This window comes from Lissotriton vulgaris, chromosome 6 (assembly GCF_964263255.1).
Source record: "Lissotriton vulgaris chromosome 6, aLisVul1.2, whole genome shotgun sequence".
Taxonomy (NCBI): Eukaryota; Metazoa; Chordata; class Amphibia; order Caudata; family Salamandridae; genus Lissotriton; species Lissotriton vulgaris.
Genome location: NC_141694.1, coordinates 1,694,488,860 through 1,694,504,765, shown reverse-complemented (window position 1 = coordinate 1,694,504,765; position 15,906 = coordinate 1,694,488,860). Strand labels below are relative to the sequence as shown.

The following is a 15,906-nucleotide window of genomic DNA, read 5'->3' as shown; positions in this document are numbered from 1 at the left end:
TTTTCAACTCCAGATGCTCCCTACAGCCCATGGGCACTCTCACTGAACAATGCAAAGTTGCCAACAAGCATGAATTTAGAAAAACATTTTCTTGGTCCCCAAAGGCCTGAATTTTTATTCAATCAGAAGTTTCTGTTCCATCAGAGCGGGATAGCCTGGATCTCAATGAACCAGGAACAAAGATTGTTTGCTTCTAGTGGAAGCGGTGCTGCTACCCCTTAGCTCTGGATTGTGAAGGACTTCTTCAAACTTTCTCTGTGCATCAATGCTTCCTTTTCGTAGCAACAGCATTTTCACTATATGGGCTCTGGGCCTGACATCCTGCTCAGCCCTGGTGATCTTTTGATTTAGTATGTTTCAGCTCAACAGTAGCGCCACAATGTCCTCTATGTGAGACCAGACTCTTATGGCCGGGATACCCGTCACCCCCTCCCAACACAATCCCCAAGAATGGGAAGACGGAAACGGTTCTTGAACTTTTGGAAGGCGGGAGGGAGTTACCCTCCCGGCCGTATTTATTAAAAATATGAAACAAAATTAAAACATTAAAATAACAGTTTCATATCATGTACAATTTCATTTACACATTACGATGTTTATTGGCTGACCTTAACATATCTCTAATACAAAGATTCTCCTAGCCGATTCTAAAACATCCTGTAAATGCATTTCTCAAAATTCAAATTGTACATCCTAACATTACGGGCCAACGGCAAGGTCGTAACCGGTGTCAGATCCCTAATACCAGAACTCCCCCCCTTACTTGTGAGGGGCGGGCGCACAGAGGACTGTACCTCTGTGCCAACTTCCAATTTCCCTTGTCTTAGCGGGGGCCCCATATTTACTCGACGCCATCTTGGTGGCCGTCCGAGGACTCGTGTGAGGTGTCTAGAAGGTAGCGTAGACCCCCCTCCCACCCCACACTGCTTACCACATCCGCCGTCGCGGATGTCCTGGCCCCGGGAAATTCCCAGGAGGGGCCCGTAGCCCCTCCTCCCCAGGGAGGGGCCTATGACCGCCTTCCCTTTCGGCGGCCCCATCCTTAGAGGGTACCGCCTCCCCATGTGAGGGGCCAATGGCCGCCTCTCCCCGGGCGCTCCCATCCATAATGGGTGGCGCCCCACCTCTAGGGATCTACCAATTACTGCTCACCGATCATGACCTTACCGCCCGACCAAAAATAAATACGACATTTTTTAACCTAATGAGGACGGAATAAACAGTTATACTGGGCATTTCAAAGTATAAACTTCTAACTATGCAATAACACCTCTTTCAACTCAGCTGCGATACTTCGCCTAAAAAAAAGCAACCATTTTATTGTCACATCAAACAATCCCAACTTTATTAGAAACAACCTGAAAAAGAGATAATATCCTCGTTAATCAACTTTATTGCAATACAAATCGCTGCCATCAGGGGCTGGTGGGTGGGTCAAAATTGGCTCCTTGTTCCGTCTCGGGCTCACGTGCAACGAGGAGGTGCAGCTTCCAAGCACAGGAACAAGAGGATGCTTCCTTGGATTGTTGCTCCTTTTATTCTTCCTCGGGAGGGCGTGGACCCTCCTCCAACCGCCTACGGGGCGTGTCCAACGGTGTAGGTGTCTAGGACAACCCCTCTTGGGCGGGAAAAGGCACGCCCCGGCTACGCCACTTCGGGCATACCAGCCGAGACACGCCTCCCGCCCAAAATGGTTTCCCCGGGGGGATCGGGGCACCCAACCATACGTTCGGGGGGACCGAGTGGTCGCCCCTTTCCATATGGCCGGGATACCCGTCACCCCCTCCCAACACAATCCCCAAGAATGGGAAGACGGAAACGGTTCTTGAACTTTTGGAAGGCGGGAGGGAGTTACCCTCCCGGCCGTATTTATTAAAAATATGAAATAAAATTAAAACATTAAAATAACAGTTTCATATCATGTACAATTTCATTTACACATTACGATGTTTATTGGCTGACCTTAACATATCTCTAATACAAAGATTCTCCTAGCCGATTCTAAAACATCCTGTAAATGCATTTCTCAAAATTCAAATTGTGCATCCTAACATTACGGGCCAACGGCAAGGTCGTAACCGGTGTCAGATCCCTAATACCAGAACTCCCCCCCTTACTTGTGAGGGGCGGGCGCACAGAGGACTGTACCTCTGTGCCAACTTCCAATTTCCCTTGTCTTAGCGGGGGCCCCATATTTACTCGACGCCATCTTGGTGGCCGTCCGAGGACTCGTGTGAGGTGTCTAGAAGGTAGCGTAGACCCCCCTCCCACCCCACACTGCTTACCACATCCGCCGTCGCGGATGTCCTGGCCCCGGGAAATTCCCAGGAGGGGCCCGTAGCCCCTCCTCCCCAGGGAGGGGCCTATGACCGCCTTCCCTTTCGGCGGCCCCATCCTTAGAGGGTACCGCCTCCCCGTGTAAGGGGCCAATGGCCGCCTCCCCCCGGGCACTCCCATCCATAGTGGGTGGCGCCCCACCTCTAGGGATCTACCAATTACTGCTCACCGATCATGACCTTACCGCCACAGGCCGGATAGTTGACCGGCTATCCGGACCCCCCACAAAACTCCTACTAAAGGTCATGGCTACACAAACTCTTTAACCAAGCTATGAAGTCTCCTATGAGTAAGACATTTCCCTCCCGGGACAAATGGACCCCATCCTCCAGATACATATGGTCCCCCCGGATACATCCATGTGGAATACAATGCAATTTTCCTGTACGAAACAACCTACCCAGTTTGTTATTAACCTTCTTTACCGACTGATTCAAGGCTGACACAGAGAGGGCCCCCCGCCACACCTTCCGAGGAATCATGTGTGACCATGCAATCGTGCACCCCGGAACCCTTCTCGCCACCCAACTTACTGCGGATAAAATTAACTCGAGAAGTACTCGTCGACCAATGGTCACCAAATCATTGCCCCCAAGATGCACTATGATTACAGATGGCGGTGACCTCTTCCGCCCTAACAGTCCCTCCATAAAACTTTGAAACTGGTCAATACAGAGCCCGCCCCTTCCATGGAAGGTCACCCTGTACCCGTATTCCCCAGCCACGTGAATCATGTCACCTGCTTTGAATACGTCTGCGGCGCGCCTCACGTATGAGTGGCCAACGACCCACACCACTCTTCCCTCAGCCGGTGATCTTTGACCGCTGGTCCCCAGGTGTCGGGTCAACTGCACAGTCCGCCCCGCAAAGCCTGCTCGCGAAACTGTAAACCAAACAGAAAACAAGAAGCGTGAGTGCATGACATTAGCTTCACAACATGTGCAACCGCACATACCTTTTATAACAATTCGAGGACCAACGCCCCAACTGTTTCACCTTTTCAACACTCAGACCCCTGGCTGTAGCCTCTGTAGCAGCCCCTATCCGGAAGGAATGGGTCCCAAAATCGCTCGGGTTCAAGCCCGCTGCAGCGATTGCCATTGTTAACACCCGCTGAAACTGAAACCTAGTCAGTGGGGTGGCGTCGGTGTGCCTCAGCAAGCTTCCCCCCCATGATGCCGCCCTCTGCGCTAAATACTCCTCCACGCATTTTACCGGGCACATGGGAGACCACGGAATCCGCTGTACTACCACACTGTCCCCGATCGCTCCCTGATCGGTCTTGGACCTGGCTATTGAGACTACCATCGTCTCCCCTTTAATTTGAATGTGTTCTCGACACAGACCTCCCCCCGTATCCTGCTTATTCCTCGCTACCAGCTCGCTTACCCGCATAGCCCCATGGAATGCTAATGCGAAAGCGGCCCGGAACAGCACCGTCTCTGATTGAGATGAACATGTCGCAGGGAGTACGGACATTAACAGGGACAACCTTGCTAGACCTATCGGGTGCCTCTCATCCACTTTACGACCCTCAAGGCGTTGCCACCCACGCAGTGCCTTCCTTACGAGAAAGGACGATGTGGGGTCCTGGATGCCATGAGCCTGCGCCATGAAGGCAATGGCGGCCCTGTGCCTATTGGCTGTTGCCAGTGATCGGCCTGCCTGATGTAGTGATACCAGAAATTTCAGGACATACTCCTCCTGCCCCCAATGCTCCCTCCTAGCTGAACCCAAAAATGACCAATAGGCCTTCCTTGTCCTGGGTGCTAGACTCTCTCCCACGAGGTTTTGTAATCCGGGGCACCGAGAGACCAGAGAGCTTCGGGAAATGGTGCCGCCACCAAGTCCGCTGAGGGCAGAAAACCCCGGAAGGCCTGCATATGGGAACGAGAGAGTGCATCAGCTGCCTGGTTCAGTACCCCCGGCACGTGTCTTGCCCTAAAGTGGACGTTTAGTCTCATACATAGCAGGACAATTTCTTTCAGCAATCTCAAAATCCATTTGCAGCGTGCTGCCTGATTATTGATACATTCAACAACGGTCATATTATCAGACCAGAACACCACAGAGCGATCACGAAACCCCTCTGGCCATGTTTTCAAGGCCACAAAAATGGGGAACAGCTCAAGAAACCCAATGTTACCTGAGAGCCCACTATCGTGCCACCACGCCGGCCATGTTCGTGCCGACCATTGATTACCAAAGATGGCGCCAAAACCCACACTCCCTGCCGAGTCGGTCCACAACCCCAGCTCCTCGGAGGAAGCTGGCGGTTTGTTCCACACGACGCGACCGTTGAAATCCGCCAGAAATGCCAGCTATATGCGCATATCCTGGCGAACCTCTGCTGACAGTCTTGTGCGGTGGTGCCCTTCCTTGAGGCCAACCATGGCTTGTGCGATAGAGCGGGAAAAGGGGCGAGCCATCGGTATCACTCTAAGGGCAAAGTTAAGCTGACCCACAGCTTGTTGCAACTGATGGAGAGTTACTTTTCTCTTGCCGAGGCACCTTTCAAGCGAGGCCTTAAATTTCATTACCTTCTCCTTGGGCAAACGGAAGCACCCTTCTACAGAATCGAGCTCAATTCCCAGAAACTCGAGTGAAGTAGATGGCCCCACTGTCTTGCCTGGTGCCAGTGGCACGCCAAATCTTTTCATGAGATTACAGAATTCCCTCAAAGCCTGTGCACATTCCGTGTCCCCGGCTGCCCCCAGAAACAGAAAATCATCAAGGTAATGCATAACCTGCGTGAAGCCCGTGGCTCTGGTGAACGCCCATTGCAAAAAAGTACTGAACTTCTCAAAATACGCACAAGAGATGGAGCAACCCATCGGCATACATTTATCCATGTAGTAGCGTCCTTGAAACACAAAACCTAAGAGACACTGATCCTGTGGGTGTACCGGGAGCAACCGGAACGCTGACTCGATATCTGATTTAGCCATCAGCGCTCCGGGCCCCAGGCGATTCAACATGGCGACGGCCTCATCAAAGGATGCATACCGCACCGAACAAACTCCCGGGTCAATCGCATCGTTCACCGAAAGACCCCTAGGAGCGGACAAATTATGGATTAACCGAAACTCACCAGGGTCCTTCTTGGGGACCACTCCCAACGGTGAACAAACAAAGTTAACAACTGGCGGGTTCCCATATGGTCCCGCAACCCGACCTCGGGCCACCTCTTTTGCAATCTTTGCCTGTACCACCGCCGTATTTTGTTGAACCAATAGTTGGTTTTTACACTGTGCTTCCCCCCGAAAATCCCCCGCCGGGATGTGGAAACCATATGAGAAACCGTCTCGCAACACCCCGGCGGAGACATGATCAGGGTATTCGTTCAGCCAAGGGATCAATGCCATGATGTCAACGGGAGTAGGTAACGGTGCCCCTCGGTCGATATTAGACCTGTTTGGCCCCTCCTCTACCTCCTGTATCACCATTCTTGGCTCTGCACGAACTCTCGGGGTGTGAAGACTGCCCTCACCCTGCACACTCATGCCCGAACTTGCATGTCCCTTGTGGCCTAGTGCACTTGCCTCTGTTAAAGCTCCAACAGACCCCTTTTCTACCCGAGTTCCCATTATTCTTTGTGTGCTGATCACCGTTGGCGCCCGCCCGAAAGGGCGCCGCCAAATAATGGCGGGAAGGCTCCGCCCCATTCCCGCCAAGAGAAGACGACTTCGTCGTGTTCGGCATAACCTGCTTCTGCCAGGAAATGTAGTCGAAACAATCCCACGTCAGGGATGAGTCGTGCTCCTTGGCCTTACGAAATTTGTTATCATAACCCATCCATTGATTGCCTTCATACGTTTCATAAAATTCCATAATACGTGTCTGGTAACAGGCTAATTCCGACAACACTTCAGGCCTACGTTCCCCCATGATTGCAGTGAACATTCCAAACGCCCTGGCCCAATTAGCGATCGTTTCATCTACTCTGAAACCCGCCATTTTGGCACGCCATACACTCGGATGCAACAACTCCTTCTGATTTTTAACGTGCTCTATCTCATAGTGATCGGTCAACAGTGAAAACATGTTCACATATTTATCCGCCCAAATCCTTTCTTTCACATCCATCGGGATATGTTGGACCACCTTTTCCCTCCTTGAGGGTAACGATCCCTCCCCCGCCATTGGCAACGGCTGCTTACCCGAACCAGTAGCTGGATCTGTTGTCGCTGCTGTTCCAACGCTCGACGCCGGTTTTTCCGAGGGAACCTGCGGGGAAACAAGAGGACAAGGTGCCTTCGCAGCATCTCTCGATTGCCGCAACTGCTTCATTATTAACCTGGCCTCCTCGGCAGTGTCTCCCGGTGCCACAGCACCCTCGTTGTTCTTGCCTAACCACGCCGCCAACTGGGCGGCCAGCTCGGGAGGCATATCCCCCTCATTAAGAGGTGTAACTACCACAGGGATCGGCTGTCCCGCGTTCAGGATCGGAACTGGGGCCTCCACCGGACTGACCGGGCTCGCCGGAGGTGACTCGGGAACCGGGGCCTCCCCTCCTGCCGCCCTATTCCTGGCCCTTTTACCTCTCCCGGCAGGGACTACTCCCGGCAATGCTGGTCCGATGACTTTCTTCGGTCTACCCGTACCATTCATTGCCGCCATCTGCTTCTTCATGTTCGCCATGTCCTTCACCAGCATGCGAAGCATTTGTTCGGTCCCAACCTTCTTTCCGACCTTCTTGCCAGGCATCGTTCACGGATATTCGACTCGAGGTCCTGGATCCAAAGCTTCGGAATCACTGAAAGGAGAAACACAAAAATTACAAGTTCTCAAAATTGGCTCCTTGTTCCGTCTCGGGCTCACGTGCAACGAGGAGGTGCAGCTTCCAAGCACAGGAACAAGAGGATGCGTCCTTGGATTGTTGCTCCTTTTATTCTTCCTCGGGAGGGCGTGGACCCTCCTCCAACCGCCTACGGGGCGTGTCCAACGGTGTAGGTGTCTAGGACAACCCCTCTTGGGCGGGAAAAGGCGCGCCCCGGCTACGCCACTTCGGGCATACCAGCCGAGACACGCCTCCCGCCCAAAATGGTTTCCCGGGGGGATCGGGGCACCCAACCATACGTTCGGGGGGACCGAGTGGTCGCCCCTTTCCAGTCCTTGCACGCCCCAGAAACTCAGGCTTTCTACTTCTTGCATGGTGACTGACTCACAGTGCTTACTACTACAAGGCACTAAAGCAGGTCCAGTCACAACTAGAGTCCAAAGGTGCTACAACAAGTCACTCTCTCACTAGGCCTGTGTTAGAATTAGGGAACGAGTACTCAGCCCTGCAGAAAGTCCAGGAGAATACAGGAGTAGGTGCATGGCCAATCCACCTGACAAGGGTGTTGTCTAAATCAATGTTGAGCCTTCTTCCTTTTTTCCAAGTGTCTTTCTTAGCTAATCCTACCTGTTAAAGGAAGGATTCTGTAATTAGTGGAAAACCCAGCTAATATAGAGGTGCAAAATAATCTCTCCACTTTAATCTGACGCTCAAGGAATCAGCCCACTGACTGTCCAAATCCTATCCAGCATGTGGTGAAAAGATAAAAATGATGGCTTTTCAAAATATCAGAGCTCTCCTAGCCTCTCGACAACCATTCAGGCTATGCCCCTTTCCGCTAAAATTTCAAAGTGGCCAACTCTTGGACACAAAAGCCAGAATTATGCTATTCATACTTGGAGATTTTCTTGCACAATTAATAGGAGGTTGATGCTCAAGTTTCTTGGAATTCACATCCGTGATCCCATCCTCGACCAGCAGAATGATTTTTTCCAGGAATGGGCATATTTTTCATTGAGGCCTTTGATCTACCTACTGGTTGGCAGAGCAAATATGACTGCTCAGCAAGGCAGTTCCAAGGTCATTATTTAAATGGGAGGCTCGTAAAATTTTGATTCTCACATAAATGTTCTAGAGAATTTTTCTAGGGTATAACTTACTTTAACGTTGAATAACAGAGCCTGTTCTTTATATACAATAAAGCAATTCTAGACCTTTTGCCGCGTGTCATACCAAAGTTACAGTTTCATGCCATTTTAAACATAAAGTGCACAATTAAATTATAAGGCCTTCGCATCACTGAGTGTCACGCCACAGCCAATTTAGACTAGACCTCATCTGCCACAAATGAATCTGTGCACAGATGACACACTGGATGCATTTTTAACTCATGTTGCATTCAACCTGCACAGAGGTCCTTGTCCAGAGCCAGATTACCTCCTTTTACATGGTGGTCACTGGTTGTTGCAACTCATGGGAAATTCGCAAGGAGCATTACACTGAATTACCAAATTTTCACACGGAGTGTGGACATTTGGTACCTCGGCAGAGGTAAAAAAAAACAATAGAGGTCCGGAAGTGAAATGGAAAATGTTTTTTCATTGTTAGAGCTCATATTACTACAACCAACAACAGAAGTGTAACTACAATTTCACTCTTGTTATATCTCCATTTGCAACCCATGTGAAGCCCCACCCTAGCAAGAATGTAAAGGGGGCCTAATGGCCCCATCCAATGTCAGACGTATTGTATAAGCTGTCAATCTTGTGTGCCTTTCCTCTATCTCTTCTTTCACCCCTTGCTTTCATGCTCCTTTCTTTTTTTCCCTTTCCTTCTTGACTGTTAAGACAGGTCGGGAATGCACAGAATTATGTATGCAAAAGCGAGGGGATGGAAACATGCAAACCCTGTTGCAGAATTGCTAAAGTATTCTTGTCTTAAAAATTTAATAAAACATGTTGAAATAAAAAAGTAAATCTGTGAATTTTGGGATATTCTGACACGCTTTTTAGAGACTTCGCGAATTTATCAAATAAGTTTAAATATTAAACAAACCCAGAAAACGAATAGGGTAAGATGATTATTGATCACGCCTTTCAGGTCCCTTTTTTGTCATTTTGTAAACCTCATTGCATGAATGCGTCTTTCACACAAATTAAACAGGTCTTTTATGTTTGCAGTTTTGTGATCGAACTGCAATATGCTTCATCCACGTTTATATATTAATATGTGTTCCCTTTTCTGACTACATCAGACTGAAGAGCATCCTCCCATCACCTTTTTTGTTTTTGATGTAACACCCTTCGTCGCCAAAGGTATGCCCAGACATGGGTATCTTGCTCACTGTGCCCCTTTAATCAAGCTACACCTGACTGAAGCGCCCCAATCAGGACGAAACCACTCCAGGGTTACTTGTGTTGTGTTTCAGAAGGTACCTGGGTGGGCAGTTTGGGTTGAACTGTTCCTATTGGAGCAGGGTCAAGATTGATTTGCATATGGATGGGTCTAATTTGAGGTGGCATGGTGAGCAAAAGAGTGATAGGTTGGAATGCTACCAAAGCGATTACCATTAGTTAAATGTATTGCACACATATCTCATTACCTTTTATGTGTTTGATTAAATAATTATCTACATCTATTGAAACACTTTCATTGCAACAATGACCTGCATGTACATTGAATTTAATTGTTTTTGAGAGGCCGGCAGCATTGACTTATCAGACACAGATATTTTATGCATATGAAAGACTTTACTTGGTTGTGCACTTTCAAGAATTCCCTCTGTATTAATTGAAAAGTAGGTAAGAGGCACAGGTGCAGCATACAGGAAGCATGCACAAGGGAGAATGCAAGGGGCCACCTATCCAGAGCTCTGGATCCTGTATTTGCAACAGAACATTTGCCTCACTAGGCTTCTTTCAACTTGACCTTGGTAGCAATGTATAGGCTGAGAAGAACTAGCTCTAGCAACACGGTACACAAGTACGGAATGGCATAACACTATATAGCAGTAATCACAATGCCCCTAAGTATGTACACTATATGCTGCTCACAGTCAGCACAGGCTCACAAACATTGGGCCAATTCTGTAACGAAAAACAAAACACCAGAGCATTGCTGTTTTGGAACCACTGAAATGGTTCAGCATTGTTGCATCCCATTGCTCCAAAATGAAGAGTCTTTATTTTGAGTTGTAATGTTTACGGTTCTTGACCCTAGTGCACGTGAACACTTAACTTTACAGATCAAAGCAAAAACAATTGACAGTGTTCTTGGCAAACTGCTAAGAAAGGGGGTGGTGTCTTGAAGTATGAAGAGTGCATTTGCAGGATAGAAGAAGAAATCCTGCCCCCTATGGGGCAGATTTAGGATAACTGGCGCATCCCCAGGGATGCTCCAGTTATTTTGCGCCGCTGCTCCGCCACCCATGGTGCGCCGCATTTACAATGCGGCGCACCATGGGGCAAAAACGACACAGATGCGTGACGCATCAGTCCCGTAAAGTTGGCGCATTGCTGAAGTTGCGTCGCAAGCGCGACGCAGCTCCAGCAAGGCTCGGGGGTGCCTCATCTTTACAATGCTGCGCCAAGACCTACGTCTGCTTCAAGCAGGCGCAGGGTTTTGACGCAGGATTGCCCTGAAAGTGACTGAGTGAAATCTTATAGATTTCACTCAGCCACTTTTGCGAGGCGCACCTGCCCCGGAACGCCCACACTGCGCCGGAACGCCCACAAGTGGCGCAGGGCTTTACAACGTGACGCATCTGCCTAGATGCGTCATGTTGTAATTGGGTCGTAGGGATGCGCCACGTTTACGCCGCAGTTGCGTGACGCAAACGTGGGGCATTCCCAACATAAATCTGCCCCTATGTTTTTAGGGCAGTGGTTTGGGTCTATTCGGATGAGGATATCTTGCTAGAGGTTTCAGGGCAGAGGTCCTCCTTCAATGGAGACCAATCTCAATCTGGCCCCCAAGTTTATGATCAGGCTCAGAGGCAAGCTGCAACAGCAGCAGGGTCAAAGGGAGAACAAAATAATTCAAGGTGGAATGGTGAGGTCATGTGCTCTCCTGGCAGAGTCACCATTAACGTCCATCTGCATTTCTAGTTACCGAGGTTTCTCGGGCAACTCTCCCCTGGGACGGGGGTAGAGAGGTCGTCAATGAGCTGTGTCCATATCTCTGGACTCCTTGGCTGATTGAATTTCATCCAATAAAGGACAGAAACATTTTCTATAAACTCTGGTGTTCAGTCAATTATTGGAATAGTTCTGGCTGTAATTTTATCAAATGTTTTAAATGTACATAACATAGTAAACATAGTAACAAAGAACCCCAGATCTGGACTTAATTTACAAGAAATGAAATGAAATGAAATGAAAATGCGTTTTGTAAAGCACAAATAGTTGCCCGGAGGCGTCCAAGCGCTATGACTAAAAGGTGTTCTTACAGTAAGGCAGATGGCACGGTGGTTGAAGAGGACCTAATTGTTAAACAAAAAAGTTTTGGCAAGACTCAATTCAATAGCCAGCTTCATTGAGTGTAAGTATGCACCTCAAAGTCCATGAAGATGCAGCCACTAGCAAGAAATTTCATAAAGGACTATCCTCTTGTGACTATTAGGTGCCCGTGGACAAACCAATTTAGGGGCTTCCTCAATGGACTCAAGAATAGGCAACCCTGAGGACTAGAATTTTCAAGGTTGATCACTTACGGGTTTGGGGGGGGTGGGAAAACATACAGCTGGCAAAAACATGCACGAACGGTAAGGGTCAAAGGAGAAATGGCATGGAAATGACATTTATGGAGATTTTTCATGCTTACAAGTGGGTTGGTATAAGGTATGGAAATTGAGCATTTAATGTATTCATATCACTACGAATGCTCTGAATTCTCTTTTTATCAGTAGGTATTATGAAAGAAATGCACATATAATTTGTATTCTGACATTACATTCACCGGAATTTGATTAAATTGAACGAAAATTATATTTAGGTGTTTATATTATTTATTCTTAAAGCAACATTTAAGTTCGTCCTAGCATCTTATGCTCCATGATTTAATTCGGGTTCTGTGTGCTTCCCAAAAAGTAATACAATTTAACAATCAAAATAGCTACTTTATCCGATCTGGTATTTAAACCATTCAACACATTTCATGGTGTTGGTTTTGTTTCAGTTATAATGTTGTAAGTTACTTCAATCTAACTAAATGCAGGATTCAACAAAAGCCAAACTAAAATTCAGTTTTTTCTTCGAATATGGGTTTGCATTTCTCCTGTGTGAAATGTTAAATCATGTTTGTTTTACAGGCATCATAACTAACTATGGACTGTATATGAATGGCTTTCTGATGCAGAACTCCACCGAACGTCACTATTATGTGCGTGGCCTGACTCCTTGGAGCCTACACTCATTCAGAGTCCAGGCATGCACATCTAAAGGTTGCGCAATGGGTCCTTTGGTGAGTACATCCCAATGCTGCCTTACTGCATGAGCTATTTATCTCTTTACTAAAGTGCCAGCTGGTACAGGGATGGTTTCTGCCTGTTTCTCCCAACATCCTAAACAACATGCATTGGCACATTACAGATGTGCATACTTGTCACCTGTGGGGTATTTGTAAAGCATGCAAGACATAGTAATGTAGCTCCAGCAGTCAGTTTGGTTCCTGTCTCTAGTGCTTCTTTATGCAGGGACCGGCTTCTAGGCCTGTTCCCGTGAATTCCTCCCACTGTGTCCGGGACAGTCTGACAAATCTGTGACTTTTAGCAGCATCAGTACCAGCAGAACCAGTTCCCATTCATTGTATTGTGTTTTAACTCTAGCTTGCATAGGGCCTGGGATATTGGAAACTCTGTTAGCCGTCCAGCACGTCTACTAAACAGGCAACCGGCTGAGACAGTGATGGGAGTACGTCCACATTGAGGCCACTCACTGCCAATGCGAAATGATGGCTGCTGAACTCGACCATGTGCCTGGTGCTGAGAAAAAGCACTAAATACCACTGGTGCACCGCAGCTCCTTCGAGTACATAGGAGCACTGCGGAAGTGCACAGCGGTCCTCAAAAGTCCCTTAGAAAACTCCTGCATCCCAGAAATGAGTAACATTGGGGCAGCTATGGCTTCTGCAGGTAAGAGCGGTGGGGTGGTGAGGCCGGGTGGGAGGGGGGGATTTCGAGAGACGACAGCGAGGGAAAATTAAATAAATAATTAATTTGCCCTCATGGTCGTCTCTCGAACCCCCAACCCGGCTACACTGCTCTTACCTGCAGTGGCCGCAGCTGTACTGGGGACTGAGTGCACTATAAACTAAGGGTGACAGGGACTGCACATGAGCCTGATTCACACTACTCCGGATAACATTTAGGGAGGGCAGGAAGTTCAGAACCAGGGGAGGGAGCCTGGGATGGGGACAGAGAGGGAGAGGGCCGGGTGCAGCACCTACAGGAGATGTCTCCCAGCAATAATTACTTCTATGAAGCTTGAACCATGCAGTATTGAATACAAATGTGTGATTAACATACTCCATCTTCCTGCAAATTTAAGCACTGGGTTGGGCATTGGGCTGGAAGGGCTACTTAAGTAGGTGGCACAATCTGTGCTGCACGCTCACTAGTGGCATTTGATTTACCGGACCTGGATACAGGTAGTACCACCCTACTGGGGACTTACAAGTAAATTAAAAGTGCGAATGTTACTAGCTTCAAGGGAGAGAGTACAAACACTTTAGGACTGGTCAGTGGTGGTAAAGTGTGCCGAGTCCTAAAGCCAGCAAAAATGAAGTCAGCAAAAACAGGATGGTGGAAGGCAAAAGGTTTGGGGGAAACCAATCCATGGTGTCAGGTCCAACATGTGTATATGCAAATACAAACTTAAATAAATCAGTATTCGCAAACTGAATGCATAGATGCAAAATATGGAATCCAAATCCTGTCAAGTTTTTTCCCAGTTGTACTCAAAACATTTCATAACTCTTCAGCAATCTCTGGAAGGAAACTATTGTTTCTCTGTTGCACAATCTGAGGGGCACTGCTTTTGAACATAACATTCCAATAACAACTCCTCCAGAACAACATCCTTAGTACCACTTTCAAATAAAATGAGGCTGCTGGGCAGTCTCCTCTATGGCTGACTCTGTCTCATTACTCAATGTTGCCATCTCAGCTGCAATTGCATTTCGGTGGGTTGAGGGAGTTGGCTGCTCTTTGCCTATGCAACTTTCAGACTTAAGTGTAGAAATCCATAAATAGGAGTGTAGGGATTGTCATCGTCTGCTCTGCTTTCCTCAGCAGCTCATAAACAAAGATTTTCCTGTGCTGGTGACCCAAGCGCAAAACTGCTTTTTTAGCATTTAAAGCTCTACAAGATTTTAACTGTTTTGTTGACCCCTGGGACGGCCCTCCACTTCATCCTCATATTTACTATACTCAATAAAGCTTGATGAATTTTCAGTGGCTGTGGGATTTACAGTCAGGAAATGACCTAAATTATGATTTAGTAAATCTGCATTTGGGTTTTACTACCATAAACCGCACTTTTGTGGTCACAATTTTTTATTTCCAATCAAATATGGTTTCACGAATCAGACCCAAGGAGAGGCAAGGAGTGGCTGTGTGCAAAGTAAATGGGTCATGTCCACCAATAATGCTTTATTGGGCAGGTAGTTGATAGAACCATCTCAAGGTGCTATGGAGACAGTTATCTCAAGGTATGTAGAAAGTATTGTCCTAAGGTTCTACCACTTCTGCAGCCACATATTGATGAGATTACTGTATCATTTTACGTGAGCAAGGGTGTAAACGGTGGAGTGAGAGGTCCTATAGCCTTTCCACATCTGTATTGATCCCTTCCCCAAATTCTTACTTGTTGTATGTATGACACAACCATAAAAATGGGACTGTTCATCATATAAATTAATGTTCTTGTGTACTAGTAGTGTCAGATATACTTTTTCAAAATGAGAGGCTTGAACATCATAAGCTCTTTACAGTAATGTTGAAATCTCATTACTTATATCAATATATTTGTTGCTGTCAATGTTTATTTTGTATTGTTGGCGTGCAACTCACTTTTGAGGAACAAGACCTATTTTTCCCCAATCAGCCTTTGATTGCGAGGCAGAGGGAGGTAGGCAGAAAAGGTGAACAGATAGGAAAACAGTGAGAAATGGAGAAAGCAGGGAAGAAAATGAACTTGCAAGAGTGTGTGGTGCAAGGAGAGGGAAAAAATTAGGTACATTCAGAACTAGTGAGCCTTGGTATTTGGCCACACTGGCATTCAGCAGCACTGATGATGGATTCTTAAGAGAAACTATAGGCCCTTCACCTGTTTATCTATTTGTTTACAAACTAAGCCAAATGTATATTTCAATTAAAAAAGATTCTCAGGCCAAATATATACGTTGAGATGTGGTTATTAGTTGACCCCAATGGGTTTGACACCAATGAAATTCGAGCTGACAAGGAAGCTCAATCATATGACATTCTGTAAATATTGAGAAATGACTATTTCTTGTTGACTCGGAAACTAAAAATAAGTTACTAGCATAGCTTCAGTTAGCTGCCACGTTTACTTATGCACAAACCAAGTATTGGTTGCATAATATGTCCATGGACATCAATTCACTAAAATTCCAGGGGTGGTGATATGCCATTTAACCTTTACTTTCACTCACACACACATGCTTACCCATACATACACATTCACTCAAGCACACACTCTCTTTTACATAAGCACAAGCATGCACACAACATACATTTATAAGCATATTTTACCTACCTCAGTTGCCTG

The 15,906-nt window shown here is 47.3% G+C and overlaps 1 protein-coding gene across 1 annotated transcript in view; it reads left to right on the top strand.

The window, feature by feature from the left end:
- USH2A (usherin) overlaps positions 1 to 15,906 on the top strand; it is a 2,319,650-nt gene that overhangs the window by 838,588 nt on the left and 1,465,156 nt on the right. The window contains exon 23 of the mRNA XM_086925936.1: positions 12,426 to 12,581. Within this exon, the coding sequence (XP_086782062.1) occupies positions 12,426 to 12,581 (156 nt within the window). The remainder of the gene's footprint in view (positions 1 to 12,425; positions 12,582 to 15,906) is intronic.